This window comes from Mytilus galloprovincialis, chromosome 4, assembly GCF_965363235.1.
Source record: "Mytilus galloprovincialis chromosome 4, xbMytGall1.hap1.1, whole genome shotgun sequence".
Classification (NCBI taxonomy): Eukaryota; Metazoa; Mollusca; class Bivalvia; order Mytilida; family Mytilidae; genus Mytilus; species Mytilus galloprovincialis.
Window position 1 is genome coordinate 54,219,306 of NC_134841.1, and position 23,953 is coordinate 54,243,258.

The 23,953-nt window shown below is 30.5% G+C and overlaps 1 protein-coding gene across 1 annotated transcript in view; it reads left to right on the top strand.

Moving 5' to 3' along the window:
- The first annotated feature begins 365 nt into the window (after positions 1-365).
- Positions 366-23,953, top strand: part of LOC143072445 (uncharacterized) — a 31,072-nt gene continuing 7,484 nt past the window's right edge. The window contains exons 1-8 of the mRNA XM_076247370.1: positions 366-716; positions 2,397-2,450; positions 3,958-4,051; positions 6,730-6,826; positions 8,130-8,261; positions 9,044-9,182; positions 10,418-10,510; positions 12,182-12,234. Of these exons, the coding sequence (XP_076103485.1) occupies positions 2,444-2,450; positions 3,958-4,051; positions 6,730-6,826; positions 8,130-8,261; positions 9,044-9,182; positions 10,418-10,510; positions 12,182-12,234 (615 nt within the window). The 5' untranslated portion in view covers positions 366-716; positions 2,397-2,443. The remainder of the gene's footprint in view (positions 717-2,396; positions 2,451-3,957; positions 4,052-6,729; positions 6,827-8,129; positions 8,262-9,043; positions 9,183-10,417; positions 10,511-12,181; positions 12,235-23,953) is intronic.

The following is a 23,953-nucleotide window of genomic DNA, read 5'->3' on the forward strand; positions in this document are numbered from 1 at the left end:
ATTTCATAGTAAGGGTAGGATGTACTGGTCTAATGAAAGTGCAGTTTCTGTTTTCTTCATCAATCTAATAAGTCTAAATATTGAAATTGCTGCCGTCTAAAAGTTCACAGGTTAGCAGCCTTTCTTGTAACTGTCTATGTGGTGCTTATATATAAACATTGTATCACTTCTCAGTAGCTAGATAGAGTTGTAGCTTTTCATCAAATTGAGCAGCAGCTTCTCTACTTAAAACAAAAGAGGTGTGCCTGCTTGAAACGGAGGAATTTAACATAGAAAGCAATGGGACCATGAATTAGTCGTGTCCTTCCTATTGGCGAAAGACGCTCATTTTTTATTTTATCATTTAGCCAGGTATTAGAGCAAGGTGTATATCTTAGCGATCAGCCTTCGTTTGTTTCCATTACAAAACATTCAGAATGGTTGGGAAACTATTTTATTTTTATATTAATTAAACTGAAATACTATTTAAAATTAATTTAGTGTTATTTTTTTACTTTGAAATGAAAAAAATGACATTATTCTGTAAATCGGAATAAAAAAAATTGAGGGAGAAATTATTTCGAATAAGTTTTCAGTCAAACGCATGTGTGATCAAGACAATCTAATATTTTTGGGAAGCACGACTGCCTTCATACTGACACTGACACTTGAACATAGAAAACACTTTTAAGGATGAGACAACGACCATGCTTGTAGTGATTGGGTTTTTAGATTAAGTAATATATTATTGTGTTATTTTTTCAATACAGCAAATGAGTAAACTGACCACTGTACTATAAATTAACAAATTTAGACAAGACAGGTTGGAAATATTGTCTCCCAATTTCCAGGACTACATTGTATATTATGCAGTAAATGGTTGTGCTATACTTGTGTCACCTTTGGCAAGAGTACCTAAATACATGAAATAGGATTCAGATATACATGTACATTTCAACAAATATTTACCGTAATTTCAATTGTTCGTTTGTTCATTTCATCCATCTCGTAATAATAACAATTTGTAAATAAAGGCAACAGTAGTATACCGCTGTTCAAAACTCATAAATCCATGGACAAAAAACAAAACCGAGGGAAAAGCAATAAATATAAGAGGAGAACAACAACACAACATCAAAATGCAACACACACAGTAACGGACCAAGCACCAGACAAAATCCCACGAGAACAACGTCAACAAACATAACATCAAAACCAACCACATGAATTTGGGATAGACAAGTACTGTGACACGTCTTGCGTTAATGTGAACCCACACTCAATAATAAGAGGAAATGTAACACACATAGAAATGAACTGATACATAAACTCCCCATTTCCATTCTCAATTTTATAATATAACAATGGCCGTATTCCTGACTTGGTACAGGACATTTTTATGATATTTTAAATAAAACTTAAAATAAAGAATGTGATAAATGTTTTTTAAATTTAACCCATATGATCCAATAGACCTTATCGCTATTTGAACGCCTTTTAACATTTTAATGAATGGCTATTATTTATTTTGAATTTATTGAACCATAAAACTAATTTTTGACTTCTTCCACGAAGCGGATTATGTAAAATGTGAAGAGTCAAAAATTAGTTTTATAGTTCAATAAAATCAAAATAAATTATTGCCATTCATTATAAATAAATATCTATCAAAAATAAGGCTCAAAGAACTTTTTATATTTTTTATATTAAAAATAACAACCTACACACATGTTGGCGTATGAATACACAACATCAGAGTGGGCGTGTCGTCATAAAAATTGACAACATTGAAAATAAAACTAATAGTTTTAACCAATCAGAAGACAGTTAAAACACCAAATTTATTTATTACTGGATATCACACAATTTCCCGTAAAATTTTGACGTCATAAAACAAAACATTTGACTCTACAATGGAAAAGCGATTGTTCTATACGTCAAAAGTTCAAGCGGCCGGGTCAGCGGGATTAGCGACAAGGTATATAACATGTATGGTCTGGAACATATCTATAGACTATACTTAGCACCGGCCAGTGATCCTGAATTTTTTTCACCTAATTTCATTTTAGCTTCTTGGGACACTTAATTTTCCAACAAATCTGGAGGCCTGCGAGACGAATTTATTCGATTAAAATCGATATGGGCGATACTGTTACATGTAATGCAGTACCAGCTGATGTTGTTTTGTCACATACACACATGTCTCAGTGGCATATTTGTCCAATTTCTGTACTGTACCTTCTATTCTTTCACTTAGATACATGAAATTAACTGAAAGTCATAAATCATGACATTTTCTAAAAAATTCCATATTTATAGCTGTTCACACAATTTTTGTTTCTCATATGATTATGGCTAGATTCTTTTTGTTCATTTGCAACTTTATAAATTACATGATCTGTAATTTTCCATTTCAGATGAAACATTTACACGATTGACCTCTCTCTACATTTTATGCAATACAATGGCAGGTGAGTTTGAAGTTAAATGAGGTTATCAGGTGAGGATGCCATTTTATGTAGGCTGCCATCTTAGTTTTGTGAGTTGGTTTTTTTTTTTTTTTCTTTTACTATTTTGATGTTTCTTTTCCATATGGACTCCAAAACAGCTGCTTTTAGGGCCAGGTTGATCAGCTGGGCAGTTGGCTAACCAGAACAATGTGTTGATGTTAGATGAATCATTGAATCTGTAGTAGATGACTGCATGCTGCACTAAAGCTAAATACACATAGCCCTCAGACATCTGGGCAGCATATGACACTCACCCCTCCACAATGGGTTTCAGAGTGTTGCTAACATGGGTCTACTTGTAAGGGAGCCTCATAAACTAGTTTGTCGTTGAACCATCTCAGAATGTGTATTGCAGTCACATTCCAGTGATGTATTGTTTGACCTTATGAGAATTAATAATTACTTTGATAGGTTCTGTTTGTTTTCGAACGTTTCTTTAACGCTGCAAGAATTGCACAAATTTTCTGATAACATACACACATGAACAGCAGTCGTTTCTACGATGACAATTGCCGATTCAAAACTTGAATGTGTATGATTGTGTAACCAAATCACCATGTCAATTTCACCATGCATGTTTAGTGAATGTCAAGTCTGAAGGGTAGTACATTGTAGGACAACTCGTACATTTTTGTTTCAAATTGAACAATGTTTTGATATTTGTTTTTACTGTTGAATTTATAAATTGTTATGTAAAAATAGATATTTATTCACCTTGAGCAATGTATTATTGTTGACCATTCTATAATCCTTTTTTTTGGCAAAATCGTCTCCAGATGAATATGTGATTTTAATATTACTTCGCAGGCCTCAATGTATTTCAAATTGAAATTAAATGCAGAAAATGTTAGTTCTTTTGTCTTTCAAAACACAACCAATATACAGAATTAATTGCAGGATAAAGACAATAACTGTTTAGTGTCTTTTAATATTAGCTGTATTTTTTTACTTGCTCGAAACAGGAATAATAGCTTGCTAAAGCTTGCATTACACCTGTTTACTAGCTTCATACAAATACAGCTGATATTTAAAGACACTAAGCAGTTATTGTTTATGAATATGTTATCACAAAGATATAATGGTTGATCCCTTAACAAACCCTAAATTGTAATTAAAATAACATGATATTGTGATATGAAATCAACAGAGCATGAAATATCTCTTTGTAAATATATTTGGTAGCTAAGACAACATGAAGGGTTCTACATGTTCTAGCTGCAGTAGAAAAAGTGAAAAGAATATGAAATCAATGAGCTAAATACCAATCTTTGTTATTTGTCTCTTTTTGGAAGCACAAAATCACCAAGAACTAATTTTATTAATCTAAGTATTACAAAATTATATGCATTTGCTTAAACTAACAACATTATTTTGTCAAGTGCAGAGTTGGCAACATTTTAGCCCATTTGAATGTTAAAAACAGTATTTGGACACAAACTGAAGTGAAGGTTTTTTTACTTTTGTACAGATATTAGAAAGGTGAAATGTGTGCTCAATGGTGGATTGGAAAAAGAGGTTGTAGCTGACAAATCAAAAGGAAAAAGAAGATTGAAACGTGAAGGGTTTTTGTAAATTATTTATATGAAATGCCAAAAAACTATTTAAAGTAGATTTGGTGTCTTTTTCTCAGCATCCCATTTGGACATGTTCCAAAGGAAATTTCAATGATTAAAAAAAAACACACAACCAGTGTTTGTTTTATCAAATGATCAAGGCTGTTATGGTTTGAATTTATCCATTATTAACCCCACTACTGTTGTTTGTTCTATCAAGGCTGTTATGGTTGAAAATTATCCATTATCAACCTCACTATTATTGTTTGTTCTATCAAGGCTGTTATGGTTTGAAATTATCTATTATCAGCCTCACTATTATTGTTTGTTCTATCAAGGCTGTTATGGTTTAAAATTATCCATTATCAGCCCCACTATTATTGTTTGTTCTATCAAGGCTGTTATGGTTTAAAATTATCCATTATCAGCCTCACTATTATTGTTTGTTCTATCTAGGCTGTTATGGTTTAAAATTATCAATTATCAGCCTCACTACTGTTGTTTGTTCTATCAAGGCTGTTATGGTTTAAAATGATCCATTATCAGCCTCACTATTGTTGTTTGTTTTATCAAGGCTGTTATGGTTTGAAATTATCCATTATCAGCCTCACTACTGTTGTTTGTTCTATCAAGGCTGTTATGGTTTAAAATTATCCATTATCAGCCTCACTATTATTGTTTGTTCTATCAAGGCTGTTATGGTTTGAAATTATTCATTATCAGCCTCACTAATGTTGTTCTATCAAGGCTGTTATGGTTTGAAATTATTCATTATCAGCCTCACTAATGTTGTTTGTTCTATCAAGGCTGTTATGGTTTAAAATTATCCATTATCAGCCTCACTATTATTGTTTGTTCTATTAAGGCTGTTATGGTTTGAAATTATTCATTATCATATACTTAGACTAAATAACATATGATTTTTACTGTATGATAATAGCATTAAATTTACGTAAATTCCATATTTTTCGAATTGGTGCTTAGCGGGCTGATATGAAAAGTTTATCACACGCTTTGAGTGTTATCACATGCCTTTCCGTAACGTTATCGCATGGCATTCCGGTGATACTCGGCAAATTCCGGAAAATACACATCAATGCTACGTTTTCAGTAAAAAACATAACAAAATAGTGTACAAAACAATTATTTAGATACTGAAAAGTATATTGTGTAAAATAATAATAAAAAACAAAAAAGAAACAAATTATTAAATAAATGCATTTTTTATAAGTTTCAAACATTGTTATTTATTATTTAAAAGTTAATTTGAAAAGGTTGACTTTTCCTAACAGTCTTCATAATGTATATTGTTGATTTTTTTTTGTCGATTCGTCCATATTAAAAAGAAAATTCTCTGTTGGTAGAAAGATTTCATATCGAATGTAGTTAAATTTGGGGTCCGACGTCCGTGAACTTTTCACTCTTTGAACTTCTATTTGGGAACCACGTAAAAGGATCAATATATGAATCTGTTATTTGTCTCCATTGTTGAAGCATATGATAAAAAGATCATAACATGTCATTTTTCATATCGCATGTATTATCAGCCCTCTGTCAATATCAGCCCTCGAGCCATGCGGCTCTTGGGCTGATATTGAACCTAGGGCTGATAATACATGCGATATGAAAAATACCATGTAATAATCTGATATTATCAGCCTCACTAATGTTGTTTGTTCTATCAAGGCTGTTATGGTTTGAAATTATTCATTATCAACCTCATTATTTTTGTTTGTTGTATGAAGGCCAATAAAGGGCCAAAACAAGCATATATCTAGTTTCCAGATAATAACTTGTGTTTAAGTGTTCGGATCTCTCTGAAATTGTTCTACAAGTTTCCATACTACAAAGGAAAGACAGGGATCGAGTGTGGGGGTTATTGCTCCTAGGGGGGATTCAAAAAGTGTTGGGTAATTCTAATTTTTTTAAGGGGTTTCAAGAAGAAAGTATTGCACAATAGGTTTGTAAGATCTTGACATTTTTTTATTTTGGGTCAGAAACCTATATTATGTCAAAAATTTGATAACAATCAAAATTCAAACAGTATCAAGCTTAAATATTGTGTTCAAATTTGTCCCAACTGTTCAGGTTCTAACCTGTGTGGTTGTATCAGGCTGTACTCATTGAAGCATTTTATCTATAGTTTATTCCATCTTCCTGTTTGGATAGGCAATTGGAAACTTCCACATCTAGATTTACATAATAAAATTGATTACTGGTATATTATGACAATCATATAAGAGCTTTCCAATTTAATATTGATGGTTTTTAACATAAGCACTATGGAGTAGTATTAATTTCATTTAGGCAACTCTGCAAAAACTTGTCCGTCAGTTTCAACACAATACTTAAAATTACCCATTTAACCAGATATTTGGCATTTCATAGGTATGAAAAACAATTTTGAAATATACCATGTATTGCTTTCGCATCTTGTTCACAGATGTATTTTTAGGGCTTAAGAAATAAACCATTTCTAGCAAAAAATATACCAAGGTATTTATACTCAGTTACAAGTTCTAATTCTCTATTCTGTACAAAAAATCTTATATTTTTTGGATTGTTTCCCTTTAGAGAATATAAGAACTTTTGTCTTATGAATATTTATTTACAGTTGCTATTTTACACAACAGAAGTCTGACCTTATCATTCCTTTAAATCCATGCTTTCCTTTCAATTTCATCCAGAAAATCAGAGCAAGCAAGTTCGTGTAGTTATAAGCAGCCAAAAGACTCACAGCATGTTATACCTGAAGAATGTACTCCAAAAGTTTATGAGAAAACTGTATGTTTATTATTTGTAAATAACCCATAAGTATCGTTTTGATAAAAAATGTTGGTTGCTAAATTCACTCATTAAAATTATATGTCAGCATTGAAATCCTTGAAGAGAAAGGCCATAATATGACCAAAATTATATTTTTAAGGAGTAGGTGCAGTAATACACTGTTTTGGCCCAAAATATAAGTTTATCAAAATTGTTCAAATGTAAGTCATGCTAAATTACTGAAATCTTCGAAATGTTTGCATTTTGGTTAATTTGTGTTTATTCATAATATTTAATTGAAAGTCGTATTTGTAATTGATGATGATGACACATAATGTATAAAAGGTTAAGAATTGAACACCAATGCATCCACTTTTATTTTTGTAAAAAAATGAAAAGTTACATATTATGGCATATTTGATAGATTTTTCATCTATAAGATTGAAATTGAGTGCCTTCAAATGAATAAATAATTTCAAATCTTTCACATACTATGGAATCATTATTATTCATTGGACACCAATTTTTCGTGGGTTTCGTGGTTATAGTTGAACTATGAAATTAAGTGTTCAACAAATGACAAATTTTCTAAGGCTTGTATTGAGGCTTAAGCAAAACCAGGAAATTGAGGTCCATGAAAACATGCAACACGAAAACTGGTGCCCACAAAAAAATAAATGAATTCACAGTAAACTAATTGCATCTACTGAAAGTGTCCAAAATTTTCATCAGATGAACTTTGTAGGCTAAAATCAGCCTTTACTGGATCTGAACCTTTAAAGGATAAACTACAACAAAGATGATATATATATATAGTTAAATGTAGTGCAACAGACAAATTGGTTCTAAATTGCGCAGTTGAATTGTTGTCATAGAATCCTAAGATGTCTTATTAAAATCTGCATTACTACTGTGACACTTAAAGTAGTAAAAATATTTGTCGGATTTTTAAATAATCTAAGTTGACTGAAAATAACAGTGTAACTTCATTTATAAGAAAGTGATTACTAAAAACTCCAAATTCTAATGTCAATTCTATGAAGGGGAAAATCCTTTAAAATATGCCAAATTAAATGTTACACCATAGTTACAACAAACAATATATCATATTTCTTACTTAGTAAATGGTTTTTATGCTAACTCAACCTCCCCCTTATATGATAGTTATTTATAGTAAAAACTGTGGTAACCTACATCCCAAATATACAACACAATTGATTGAATTTTAATTTCAAGCTGCATTTTAAGTTTTCTTTAAATATCATTGTAAAATGAATTATAGCATTGAAAGAATAGTATTTATATTCCTTTGTTTTTTCAGGAAAATCTACCCTTTGATGGTCAAGAAATTTATACCAGTCTGTTAAAGTCAATGCATGCTATTGTTCCTGTTGACAACCAGTACAAAGCATTTTTAATGCAAGACTACAACATGTGTAAGAAGATGTTAAAGGTAAAGAAAATTGTAGCTTATCATAAATATTACTAACATTACCGGTTTTGTTTTCAGTTTTAGAATTAAAGTAGAGACAACTCGTTTACTTTCTTTGTTAACTAAATGTTAATAAATCCTCTGGTGATGGAAATATGACTTTTAACTAACCACTAACATAACACAGGTACATAAAAAGTCTTTATCTGAAGGAGAATACATTTATTGTAGGTTGGTTCAATCCTTCTCAGAGTAAAGTAGTGTACTATTTTCCTACATTTAAATAAAATATTGTTTTGATTGAAATTTTATGTTGAGTTGAAGGACAAAACATGAAGTATACTTTGCCTTCAGCGGAAGTCTATTTTTTATAGGGATTAACTTGCCTCTTTGTGGACAATTTAAATTTATGGTATTGACTAAGTCTGCATACAACCTGGTAGGAAATTGCTATTTCCTTGAATATTTCAATTCTTGGTTCACCTGTTCATGTGAAAGCAACGAAAATTGGAATCCTATGAATAATAATGAATCCACAGTATTACTTTTTAGTACAATTGTCATGATTGTATAAAAATTTTGTTGGTTTGGTCTATTTTCATGAAAATGTTCAAGATTAATTGCAATTCAAAAAGCAACATCTATCAGCAAGACAATATTTAAAAAAAGAATTGAATTGAAAATTTGTTTTTGACTTGGTTTTTTTTGTAACCTACTGTATAATGATGATATCTCCCCCCCCCCCCCCCCCCCCTAAAAAAAAGCGCACATTTGCTATTAAATTTTTATCGTCTATATTTCAGGATCAGTATGTTGTTATACAGAGGAGAGTTCTTATTATTGAAGGAATACACAGATGGATGTATTGTTGTTCCTGTAATGTTGCCCAAGAAAGACTCCTGCTAAGCATACCGGACAATCTTACAGGAAACATTGAAAAGGGTACAATTATAGAATTGAAAAAAATATACATTAAATGTTTCACATAAATTCTACACGAACCTCTCATTCAGTTTATTCAACATTATGCAGTGCACAGACAATTAAGAATATAGTATGAAAGTCAAACTGACATGTATTTTTTTGGATAAGTCTATCGTCAAATTCTTGATTGACAATAGGTTGAATGGCATTCCCTGCTTCCAAATAATTATAGTATAACATTTTTCAGATTTTACTATTGTGAATTTTTTTTGTCTCCTTTGTCACAGAAAGTGAAACATAATTATTGCTTTTTGGCGGCAGTGTCTTTGCAATTGTTAACTTATCTAATTACGTAAGTTTGATAAAAACTACTTGTGATACCTCAAATATATTTTGTATGAAGATGTATTACTATCAGTACATATTATTTTGACAAGTATTTTAAGGTTTTGTCCATAGGTCATGGCCCAATGCCTTTCAATTTGTTAGCAATTTAGAAGGCTAAGTTTGTCTTAAAGTTTGTTTTGTATGAAGTACTTGTGATATATACTTTAAAGTTGTATTACTATCAGTATTTATCCGTTGACAACTATTTTGAGGACCAGATCACTAGTTCATGGTCCGGCAATGTTGGACAGTCTTAAATGTTATGCCTACAGGTGAGACATATATGTTTATAGTTTGCAGATATAACAAAAAATGAGGAATTTTATGATTTCTCTAATAAATAAACATGAATATAAGGTAAACACATATCAGAACAAAATACTGTGTTAAATGATCATACAGTCTCTGACATATAATTTTGCATTCTGTATCAAAGTTATGTCAGCTTAATTTCTGCTGCAAAATAAAATTGATACAAAATAAAATAAAATGAATTTTTTTTCATTGGAAGGGCTTTTCAAAATGATGTTTTAAAAGTTTAATGTAAATATAGCAAAATAACAACTAATAACAACTACGGTAATTGTAATGTCAGTTTCTTATAACCTCTAAACAATGAAAATTTCAGAAGTGTGTGATAAATCATGTTAAGACAAAGCCTACTCAGTTGTTGATACTCTCTGTGGCTAACTTTTTACTAACATTGGCAGGTGGTGATTGCTGTTTTCTTTTTGGCATACTTGGTATTCTTATCCGTATCAAAATTTCATGTGATGTTCTTGTTCTGAATATTTTCAAGGTTAATTTCAATTTTGAAACCATTTGTAACTGTCAATGTGAAATATCAAATAATATTTTTATTTCAGATTTGGAAGAAAAATGCATACATGTTGCACCTGCAAAAAGAATAATAGAGGGTTTTCAGATGGAAATTTCTCCAGAGGCAGCCTATGTTAAAGGTTAAACTAAAATATAGAAAAATGCTTACTTAAAAATGAGAATATGAATGTGATACTGATGTGATAGTTGTTGATACAAAACATGGTATTTCATCATAAGGACTTTTTTGAATAAGTTCTTTCTCTAATAATTCTTTTACTTTCAGAAAAAGTGTCATGCACAGCAATGAAGGGAGATAACTCAGAATTTAAAGATATCGAGTATACATTTTTCCTTTCAGTTATAGTAAATAGTTCTTATTTTCTTGAGATTGAGTTATTTCCAACAGTATATGATTTCAAAAGTTAAAGATGACATAAAAGGTGTGAAAGTAGTTCCATTTACTGACACTATAGAAATATTATTAATTAATCTATAAGCACTAATTGCAAAATCAAACACACTAGGTATAGTACTTGAAATAATATATACAAATCCTCCCTAAACTCTACTACAGATGAATATACTATAGAATTATATTTAAAAAAACAACAATTTTGTGTAGTTGCATTTAATCCTTGAAGAGAGGTAATTCATATTATAACAAAAAGATTAACTAAAATAATAATGTTATAATCTGTCCCATGAAATTTCTGAAATGATACAAAATGTATGTGAAAATTCTATTGAATTTGTATTATATGGTACAAGAATTAAACTCAACCATGTGAAATTCATCATTAATTTTTCACATGGTTTAAGGTGAAATTTTTTATGTTAATTTCATGTGAAAATAAATAAATTTCAAGTCAGTTTAAAATTTTCAAAGAAAAAGATAAAACAAAAAATAACAGGTATTAGTTTTAAACATAAGTTTAAGTATTGGATTTTTTTTTTTTTTTTTAACTTGGACACCATTAATAATTTTGTATGCCCCTTCTGTAGTGGAGGGTGCATTAAGTTTTACCCTTGCCGTCAGTATATTTGTACTTTCTTTCCCAATTTGGTTTTGTGTTCTGTAACTTGAGTTTGCATCAACCAAATGTTATTAAACTTATTTCATGTTAATTTATTAAAAAAAAATTCAGTTGAACAGAAGTTCAGGTCAGATGCACATGAAATTGATGCGAGCCAAATTTGGCTGTTTTAAACAAACATGTAACACCAAAGAATTCATGATATTTTATGCTGATAAGATTTTGTGATTGCTGAACTTTCTTTTCACCAACTTACATTATAAGTTTTACATTTTAAGAATTGATCATTTTCCCAACAATTTGCATATTTATACTGAAAAATTACCATATGTGCAGTTAAAGACACTAAATAACTTATATGATTGGATTAATGATGTAATATGCTACCTTTTATATCCATTCTTTTAGATGTTTCCATTTTTTAATAAATTTGTATGCACTGCAAGAATATTATTTCTATTAAAAGTTTGAACTCCACATATATTAAATTATGAGTTAAAAATTATGCACTTTTGCTTTCAATCTTAAAAACTTTATATTTGCTTATATGACTGATCAAAAGTTACAGGTTTAACTATTATTTATTAAAAAGAATTAGTGTGTGTAACAGGCTTTACAGAACTAAACTATCTCTGCAGATACTCATACTCTAGACGTTTTAAAATCAATTAGTGTAAAAACTATTGGTTATCCCAATTATTAACGCTGATGTCCTCCATTTGGTAAGACACATTGAGTAAGTACCTAGTAAGTAACCTGATATTTGTTTTGTAGGCAAGCAAATTGAAAATGAAACAGATCACACATATGACAAGCAAAGGACAAATGTAAGTATTTTTTGGTTGACAATAGGTGTTTTGAAGATCCAGTTCATGAGAAATTGTATCATTTAAGAAAAAAATATCATTATGAAATTCCGTCTTTATTACAGTACAGTTAGTTGTTGATAAAGATAGAAAGGATAACTTAGTTTATGACTGATTTCAAGAACATATGATGTCTATGTTATTTCAGTAAATGTGAACCAGATTAATAAGTATATACGTGTAACAAAATGCTCCATCTGTTCTCATATGAATGGGTTTTTTTTTAACTGATTTTGAAATTGATGGAAAAAGATATATCCACAGTAGACAGACAAATCAGGGACAATTATTTTAAAACTTAGCTTTTACTTAAAAAAATAAGGTTGGTTACAATAACTTAAAAACGAGAAAAAAACAATTTACTTTAAAAAGTGGAATGTTCACAATTTAAAATTCAGGTAAGTGTTAGCATCTAATGATCAGCAAATAGAGGGTAACTAGATTTTAATTCTGAATCACAATTACTAGGTTTTTGTTGAAATCATTTTTGGTGTCAGATGGAACTATTATTTTTTAATAACAAGTACATGGGAGACAACTATTGTACTATTTTACTTGTTAACATTTTTCTTCTGTTATTTAATATTCTTTTGATGGAAATATGACTTAACTAACCACTAACAGGCAAATAAAAAAGTCTTCATCTGAAGGAGATTAATACATTTATTGTAGGTTAGTTCAATTCCAATGGGAGACAACTATTATACTATTTTACTTGTTAACATTTTCCTTACATTATTTAATCTTCTGGTGATGGAAATATGACTTTTAACTAACCACTAACAGGTACTAAAAAGTGTTCATCTGAAGTAGAATACATTTATTGTAGGTTGGTTCAATTCCAATGGGAGACAACTCTTGTACTATTTACTTATTAACATTTTTCTTTATCTTATTTAATCCTATGGTGATGGAAATATGACTTTTAACTAACCACTAACAGGTACATAAAAAGTCTTCATCTGAAGGAGAATACATTTATTGTAGGTTGGTTCAATTCCAATTGGAGACAACTCTTGTACTATTTTACTTATTAACATTTTCCTTTATCTTATTTAATCCTATGGTGATAGGAATATGAATTTTAACTAACCACTAACAGGTACATAAAAAGTCTTCATCTGAAGGAGAATACATTTATTGTAGGTTGGTTGGTTCAATTCCAATGGGAGACAACTCTTGTACTACTTTACTTATTAACATTTTCCTTTATCTTATTTAATCCTATGGTGATGGAAATATGAATTTTAACTAACCACTAACAGGTACATAAAAAAGTCTTCATCTGAAGAGAATACATTTATTGTAGGTTGGTTCAATTCCAATGGGAGACAACTCTTGTACTATTTTACTTATTAACATTTTCCTTTATCTTATTTAATCCTATGGTGATGGAAATTAACTAACCACTAACAGGTACCAAAAAAGTCTTCATCTGAAGGAGAATACATTTATTGTAGCTTAGTTCAATTCCAATGGGATACAACTATTTTTTTTTTTTTTTAACTCTTGTACTATTTCACTTATTTACATTTTCCTTTATCTTATTTCATACTACGGTGATGGAAATATTACCTCTACTTATAGGTACATTGGAGACATCTCTTGTACAATTTTTCTTATAACATTGACCTGTTGTTATTTAATCACCTGGTGATGGGAGTATCATCTTTTCCTTATAGATAGATCTATATGAAGTCTTTATTTGACTGAAAATACTGTGAATTTATTTATTTCTTTACGTTACGTTTTTTCACTGATATTTATTCATTTTGGTGCAGCCTTTTAAAAATGTAACGGTTTGTTTCTGCTTATATTAAATTTGTTTTGTAAACATAATTATAAATATATTCATTTATTTATTTATTAAGATTGAGGTCTTTGGTCTGGAAAATAACTCCAGTATTCTATGCGTAAGATGGCAGGATGCAAATGATACCACGTACAACATTGTGAGAGTACAATACAGTGGGCTTACACCACAATTGGCATGTCAATCCTGCCCGCATTCATCTGAAACCTGTAAACATATAAAAGGAATACTAAATACAGAAGAATCCTCTGACATTCCAGTCAATGTTAAAGAAGCCTTGAACCAGGAAATGAAATGGAGATCCAGATATGTGCCACAAAGCATCTCCCAACTTAAAATACCATTTGATTGTCCATCTGAGGAGCAGAAAAGGAATCGCCACACACAGGTGCCTAATACGATTGAAGATTTCATACTGAAACTGGTTCCACCAATTGACGGCTCATGTGACTGTGGATCAGGTTGGGGCATTGCCTCTGAAGAAGCAGACATGAAACTGTATACAACAAATGATGTAATACAAGTAAAGAGTGAGTTGTTAAAAAAATCTTATCTGACGAATAGGTTAAAGAAGTTTACTTTAATTCATCCCACGGGAACTAGTATAAAAAAAAAATTGTGTTTGATACAGTTTGAATAATATGACCATTTGAAAAGAATAACTATAATAATATTTCTCACAATGTCAGCCATAAAGTCACAGTAATAATACAAAAAATCAATAAAAAGTTATGTTTAACTAAAATCTTATAAAGAGGAATCCAGTTTGCTCATTCCAGTTGCATAAAATGAAAAACCAATAACAGCTGACATCATAATTTTATTCAATTTCATTCACAAGCTATTTTTTATAAGATATATCCTGTATTTGCAAAAATGCAATGGATATTTAGATTTTTTTTACACAAAATGGCTATTTAGGAAATATTTGTAGTAATTTTTCTCAGGAACTATGTTTTCAGATTCATCACTCAATAACTTCATGCTTCCTCTTTACCCATATTCTTCACTATCATGTTTATTCTTAAACATATTATCAATGAAGGAACTGTTGTGGCATTTTTCATAGGAACCCTGGTTTCTGAAAATATTACAGATAAAAAGGGTTTCTTGGAGATGAAATTAGACATTTCAATACTAAGAAAAAGTGTAGATTTGAGATATAGAAATATAGATAGAGTGACCTCAAATTTTAATGATTCTGTTAGTCCCACTGATTTATATTATTAGATATTATTATAATCCATCTATAAATTAAGTTGAGTTCATCTAATTAATTGTTCCTGTATGCATGTCTTGAACATTATTCTTCAAGCTGGAAATATAAGTATGATTTTTATTTGATTGTCAGTCATTTTTATAAGACTGCTAAAAAAAATTCTGGGATTGTTTAATAATGTCATGGTGTTGTTGTCTGGGTCGTCGTCAGAAGACACATTGGTTTCTAGACAATAATTTAGTTTAAGTTAGTGGATCTCTATGAAATTTTCGGAGAATTTTCAAACCAAAAAAGGAAGGTTGGGATTGATTATTGGATGATTGTCCCAATCGTTTAGGAATAATGGACCAAAAAGGGGCCCAAAACAAGCATTTTTCTAGGTTCAAGGTAAAAACTTTTGTAAACTCTTTAAGCATTTTAATTGCTCTGAAATTGTACCACAATGAATTATACCACAAGTAGAAGGTTTTTCATTTAAGGTGTTATGAGGCAAACAGTTTACGGATTAAGGGCCAAAAAATGGTAAAAAAAAAACTTTTTTCTACTTCCTTGTGTTTCAGTGTATGGACCTAAGAAATTGTCCTACAAGATTCCATATTATAAGGAAAGACTGGGATTGAGTTTTGGGGTTATTGCTTCAAGGGGTGTTTCAAGAAGTGTGAGGGTTTTTTTTCCAAATTTTTTTCATATTTCAAATTCAAGTAGAAATATTAAATTGCACAGTATTGGGTAATAGATTTGTAAGATCTTTGACCACATTTATTTTGTATCAGAATCTTATATCATGCCAAAAATTTGATCACAATCCAAATTCACACAATATTAAGCTTCAATATATTGTCCACATTTGCCCCAACTGTTTTTATTAGAAATGAGTCTAAAATTTAAAAAAAAGTATCTCAAACGTTGTTAAATTGTTCATGTTGTTCTATTAGAAAGAAAAATTAAAAACTATTTACGATATAGACTCCTTTAGTGATACAAGTTAAATAAATGTTTTTCTATCAATTTTTTTTTCAATTGCATTATTGGTCATTATTATCATATATGTATGTGTATGGAAAGGGAGTGTAGTAATAAATTCAGCTTTCAAATTATGAAGGTTCTTAAAGGGGTACTAGCTGCAAGATGTTTAAAAAATATAATAATTTTTTTAATTTGCTCAATCAATAATGAAATGCAAATAGTGAAATAGTGTTTAGCTTTCAGAAGCCAGTATGGTTCAATTTTGTCAAAATAAGCTAAAAAACATTGATTTTGAATTTTACACTTGCAAGCTACGTTTTTTCATGCTTGTGCTCTGTTTATTTTTTATTTCATACTTTTAATAGTTGGGATAAATGTTTTACATTGTAATAAATAAAATATGAGGTTTTGAATTAATTTGGTGAAGATTATTTTGACAGCTAGTTCCCCTTTCAATTGTGCTGAACTGCAAAGTAACATTTTTGTACATGACAGGCCATCAATTTCATCAATATCATTTGATACCATTTTCAACAGCTTATTACAGACAATGCCTGAATTCTGGAGAATGCCAAAATGTTAAGGAATATGATGGGTGTGAAGACCAGCTGCTAAATATGGGCACATATTTAGTGTCGCATAAGGTTTTAAGAAATTATCTTAAACAGTATGTAACTCAAGGGTAAGAAATTTCAACCATGAGTGCTTATAATGCACACAAATGGATAGTGTATACATTAGATAAAAATCATACAAGAAGTGGATATATTGTCAACACATTTTTTTCAATATTCAATATCATTACAACCAAGATCATTGAGTGTTAATAGTTTATTAAAAAAGAGTCATATAATTTATACACATAGTTAGTATAATTGTCAATGAGATGAAATGGTATGGATGTATGCAGCTATAGGTTAGCATACATATTATAACAACATAAGCAAACATTGATACAGTAGGTCCGAGACCACCATTGTCGTCCCTTGATTTTCGTTGTTCACAAATATAGTCCCTAGTGTTGACAGTGGGTTACTTGCCATTAATTTTTATACCCCTTCCAAATTTATTTCTCCATGTTCACTGCCTCAAATTGCAAGAAGGGGGTTGAAATTACACTGTAAAAAAATTTGGGTCCAGAATTTTAAAGGAAAGTAGTGATTTGGTCCAGCTGAAAAAGGTTGAAAATGAGCACTTCGGAAGCTGTCAAAAGATTTCAAGACGCCCTAAACATAAAATTGGCCATATTTTGAGTTAGAGGCGATGAAGTTTTCTATAAATTTGATATAATTTGTCCCAAAAGTAGTACAACACACTGTAAAAGTTTCTTTGAGAAAGCGCAGGTGGGATTTTTTTTATTTTCATTTATGTTCTAAAAGAAATGCACTACGAATTAATTGTGTTCTCGGACCAGTATAGTCCATTACGAAAGACCTAAACCTATTACATATTTCATAAGGGGAACCTCAATGTGGTCATTTTTTATAATGAAGAACATCACGAAATGACAACCATTTAATTGTAAATTACTGATATTTCAAAGGCACATACTTATTGCCAATTTTATCTACATGTATATTCCATTAATGTTATGCAAAAACTTCTCAATTCTACTGACAATATTAACATTTGTATTGAAGTGTTGAACACCTTTTTTTGTTTTGCTGTTATGTTTGTACAACTTCTCAAAAATTGGTTTTATACTGCAGCTGTAACACTTTAGAATAGATAAAGGAAGATGTGGTTTGAGTGGCAATGAGACAACTTATAAAAGTAAATCATTATAGGTCAAGGTATGGCCTTGAACACTCAGCTTCTGCTCACACCAAACAGCAAGCTGTAAAGAGCCCCAAAAAATACTGATGTTAAACCTTTACACAGGGAAACAAACAGTCTAATCTATATAAAAAACGAGAAACACAAATGTATCACTTAAACATTATATGTTATTCAGGTCTCAGACAGGGTATATACTGTGACATTCCCGGCTTAGAGTTTATATCCCCTGAGCCGAAGGCGAAGGTGATATAAGCCCTAAGCCGGGAATGTCACAGTATATACCCTTTCTGAGACCTGAATTACACATATATTACAGATTACCCCTGACTTAATGTTATTTTCCAGTGCAGGTATTAAATTTTGTTGACAACACATATATATTGAAAAACCCAACCTGATATGTTGGGCATACGTGAAGGATTTTCTAATTTGCTGTGAACATAATTTTATCGTGTATGTAATAATTTATAATAACACTTTTAACATCAAATTAAAGTATTAAAAGTGTTAATTGCGTGATTTTGTATCAAAAATGTATTATTGACTGAAGCACGTCATTATTTTCCCTCTGTGAACCTCTGACAGTCTGATTGCTTATGACTACCTCACATAGTAACCGGTGTTATGATGACGTTTTTGAGGTTCCAATTGGGGATAAAAATGTCGTATATACCCCGGCAGTTTCCTGAATATATACTGACATCTCTGTTGTTATCCAATCAGAAACCTCGACACATTTGTAATCCGTAATATAAGACAACCACTGAACATCAGACTCCTGACTAAGGACAATTGCTTATGTCTTCATTTCATGTTGCTGTAGGGAAAGAAAATAATTTGTTTCTGGTGTTATAATTTTCAGAAACATATTTGCCATTATTTTTAGTTGCATTTAAAATCAATAACTGGTAATTGTCTGAAAAACATCAAACATCCAGTTTTTTTTGTATTTGGCACAAAACTGTGGAAGAGCTCATTAAAACTTGGCCTTTCTCAGTTTCTAACGTCTCATGGAAAAAAAAAATTTCTGACATTGACCTTATATTGTGTATTAAATTTCTACAAAGGTGCACACTATCATCCTTTTACAAACAGTGGACTTGGGAGCAACTTGAAAGTGGGAATTTGAACTTTTCAGAGGAGTTCCAGTATAACAGGTAAGTAACAATAAGTAAACCCTGTTTCAGGAGAAAAACAAATATCATTCGTATCTGCAACGTTTGTGATGCTTTATCATATTAAAAGATATATTTTGGTTCAAATGAAAGACTATGTCAATGTTGCAATATGAAAGCTTTTGAAAATGAATATCATTTTGTAATGATTTGTCCAGCCTATAGACATTTGCGTTTAAGATTTTTGCCTAAATATTACTGTTTTTGCCCTAATATGTCAAAATGTTTATCACTTATTCAAACATGTTCAAGAACTTTTGTATTAAAACTTTGCTATCTAATTGAATTTGATAAAAGTTTGTATTCATATGGAGACATTTCAGCATGAGCATTCTTGTTGCATTCTTTCATGGATACCTCTTGGCTTAAAATATATAATTATGCTAAAAAAAATTTGTAAATAGGTTAAGATATGCATGGTACAGTTTCCTGGAGTTATTGGATTTGAATTATAACAATGGGTTTTCCTGTCCTGAATGTGGAGACTGTCCACACACTGTTGTTATGGATGGAGTTTCTTTGGGACTTAGAAAGACCTTCATGCCCTGGAAACAATATTTAAAGGAGACAACAGATAATGTTACATTTGATGGAAGGTATATTAGTTTTCTGTTTTAGAGACTTAATTTTACTTGAAGCTCAATAAATACATGTGAGTTTTTTAGAATGACAATGAGATGTACAAATATACAAAAAGGTCAAATAGCAAATATGTAAAAAATTGTTGTTCAACATAATTTCAACAATTATAATAAAAAAATACTATAAGAAAGTCTTCAAACGTATCTGCCTTAGTATGTGAAAAAAGTAAGTCAAGCATCTTAATTTCAGATAGAAAAATAGGTTAACAGATGCATTGATATTAATTTTCATAATGCAATTACTATCTGACAGACCTCAAATGAAATTAAAATGAATGAGACAGATAGCAGTCAAACAAAAATCCATATGTAAAGAATAAAGTCAGGTTTTAAACCAAATTGTGTGCACATCAAAATAACAATCATAATGAAAAGAACTTGAATTATCAGTGTTGAAATTTTCTTCAAGTCTAGAAGAGCTCTTTCTTAAATGGCCGTCATCATGGTTATATTTATATTTAGAGTTAATAATTTTTGAATATTTTTCAGATAAGTGTTCATATTTGAAAAGAAAGCTATACTTAGTTATTATATTAGGTATACTACCCTCCTTTGCATACTGGTCAGCTAGCAAGCTAACAAATATAATTCCTTTATGGCACACTCAAGGCGTTTTGCTGTAAAGTGTATTGGAAGAAAGATTTTAAAGTTATAACTGACCAGGGTTTTTCTGTTACACATATATTGTATTATTTCAGTTCTCACAATACACGAGTATTCATCAACAATGCTGAAACGAGAAAGCTGCTGTTGAAGTTTGTTAAGGAGGGGTTAGATGAAAAAGAATACTGCCAATTACAAAAACTAATTTCAACTTATCAACCTGCAATGACAGATTTATTGAATGACTTTTGGGAATCTGGTTTTGCCAAATGTCCTGGGATTTATTGTGATTTGTTATCGGTATTATCAAGCAATTACCCAGTTTGTGGTTTTTTGCATAATAACAATAGAATCTTTCAAATATTTTCTGATTGGAGATTTTTTTTTCAAAATGATGACAGTGTGCTTTTGGAGCAAGAAGTTCCTTTATTTTTCAAATTTTTAAAAAACCTGGAATGGAAAATTCCTGAATTTATGCATCCTATCATGAAGGAGTTAGTTGTAAGGGCACAGTCAACATTTGTTGGCAAAATACACAACACCTCAGACTGTGAACCAGGCTGTGCCTGTGGAGGGATTGGTTTTTTAATAGCATGAAGTTGTTTTCAGAAAAATCATGATTGTATGTTTGTTTAATTCCAATGGGAGATAATTCATGCACTATTAACCAATTAATTAACTAGTTAATTAATGCACTAGTGATGGAATTATATTTGTTATTTAATAGGTTCATTAATGACAACTTATCAACTTTTTTCTTCTTTAACATTCATCTGTTGTTATTTAATCCATGGGTGATTGGAACATGATTTTACTAAACAGGTACATGGGAGACAACTCTTAAACTATTTTGTTGATTAACATTTTCCTATGTAATCCTCTGGTGATGGGCATATTATTTTTACTAACAGGTACATAAAAAATCTTTACCTGAAGGAGAATACATTTTTGTAGGTTGGTTCAATTCCAATGGGAGACAACTCTTGTACTATTTTACTTATCAACATTTTCATTAATCTTATTTAATCCTTTGGTGATGGAAATATGACTTTTAACTAACCACTAACAGGTACATAAAAAGTCTTCATCTAAAGGAGAATACATTTATTGTAGGTTGGTTCAATTCCAATGGGAGACAACTCTTGTACTATTTTACTTATTAACATTTCCCTTTATCTTATTTAATCCTTTGGTGATGGAAATATGACTTTTAACTAACCACTAACAGGTACATAAAAAGTCTTCATCTAAAGGAGAATACATTTATTGAAGGTTGGTTCAATTCCAATGGGAGACAACTCTTGTACTATTTTACTTATTAACATTTTCCTTTATCTTATTTAATCCTTTGGTGATGGAAATATGACTTTTAACTAACCACTAACAGGTACATAAAAAGTCTTCATCTGCAGGAGAATACATTTATTGTAGGTTGGTTCAATTCAATGGGAGACAACTCTTGTACTATTTTACTTATTAACATTTTCCTTTATCTTATTTAATCCTTTGGTGATGGAAATATTACTTTTAACTAACCACTAACAGGTACTAAAAAGTCTTCATCTAAAGGAGAATACATTTATTGTAGGTTGGTTTGATTCCAATGGGAGACAACTCTTGTTTATCTTATTTAATCCTATGGTGATGGAATTATTATTTTTACTAACAGGTTCATGGGAGACAACTCATTAACCTTTACTTGCTGATATTTAATCACATGGTAATTTTTACATCAGAGGCCCCTGAGGGGCCTCGGGTGTATTGCCATCGCCTACTTTTCAAAGATCAAAGAGATGCATATATAATTAGTTTTGGAATAATAACCGACATTATAGACCCGCGGACCTATATAGTGCAGAATAAAATTCCGTATCGCTTCTTTTAAATTCATGTTTTCAATGGATACTCAGTTTTTTTAATTTTTCTTAATGCAAAATTTATAATATGAAAATGTTTTGTCGTTAGAAATATTTGTATATTAATAAAACGATCTTCAATATCAATGACGCATCGAAAATTGTTGTTGCGGATGAATACCACGAGTGTGCAAGAGGGCAAGAGCGAGCGTGTAGAAAATCGAGAGGAAATCAATTCACACATTTATACACAGAAAGGTAATTATATTTCAATTATTTGATTTGGAGTAACCTTTTTAAACCGTTTGTAGCATATTTGTCTATAATATTAACGTAGCAAAACCAGGAAAATTTAATCTGTCATAATATTAAAATAAATTATCAGGTCACGTCCCCGCAGCCATTTTGAAAATACCAGCAGATTGGGTAGGAGTAACAAGAACCTGCAAGGCCTTTAAAGATAAGGTTACTATTTGTGTATTTTTTATAACAACAATTTGTTTTTATAAAGATCTCAACAATTTTTGGAGTTAAATTTCTTTTCTTCGTAAATAACAAGTAGATTGATCACTTGGACACACACACGGAACTATTTTCTGTTTTTTAAGATACTGTTTCGGATTTTCGCTCCTTCTCCGACTTAGTTTGTTGCATTAGTATATGTGACCCTTGACGGGGGACTTTGACTATGTCTATGTAAGTAATTCTAATATATAATTATAATTGGTTGAATTTATTGTATTTATATAATATTCAGAGAATCTTCGACTTTTTCTTCTTCCAATAGAGTTGGACTCTTTTTGAGTGTATAAAGACTCTTGCTCGTAAAATCAAGAGTCTTACTTTACACTGAAATGTCAGAATTTGGGTTAATCACATTTACTGAATTACTATAGATATATTGGGAGAAACCTTGCAGTTTTGGAGATATAAATATAGATTAACTGTCCTGTTTTTTAAGTCTTCCTTAGCTTGTAGTATTGTATTATTTTGACCATACATGACATGTATCGCCAAAATTATATGATAATTTGATGACATACTTGTGCTTATCATACTCTACAGCATTATTTAATTTAAATGTGTAACCATATCCATGTCAAATTTTAGTAACTTATATTAGACATTTGTTCACACATACATGCATTTGAGAACTTGAATTGAGCAAATATGATTAGTTATATCTATGAGAAATACAATCAGTTAACTTTATCTATGAGCACCCATGAGATCTTAAATTGAGCAAATATGATCAGTTATATGTTGAGTAAAATTTGAGCTAGATCTACTCAATTGAGTTAGATATATATCAATATTGAGACTAATCTAAATGGTTATTTGAGCACACATGAGCCTATTTATACTATTGAGAGCAATATTGGGATACTGCATGAGCAAACTAAGCAAATCTTTATTGAGACAAACCTATGAGCGCTATATTTTTAAATTTGTTCTTGACAATTTTTTGTTTATTTTTAAAAAAAATATAGGGACAACAGAGTTGGTGTATGTGGGTTCGATTCCCACCCTAGGCATTCATTTATATTGGCTGGTGCAAAGCGGGTAGTTTAGCTTAGTGGCCCCACACTGACTCTGTTGTTCATATGTTACTTAAAAAAATTAGGCGG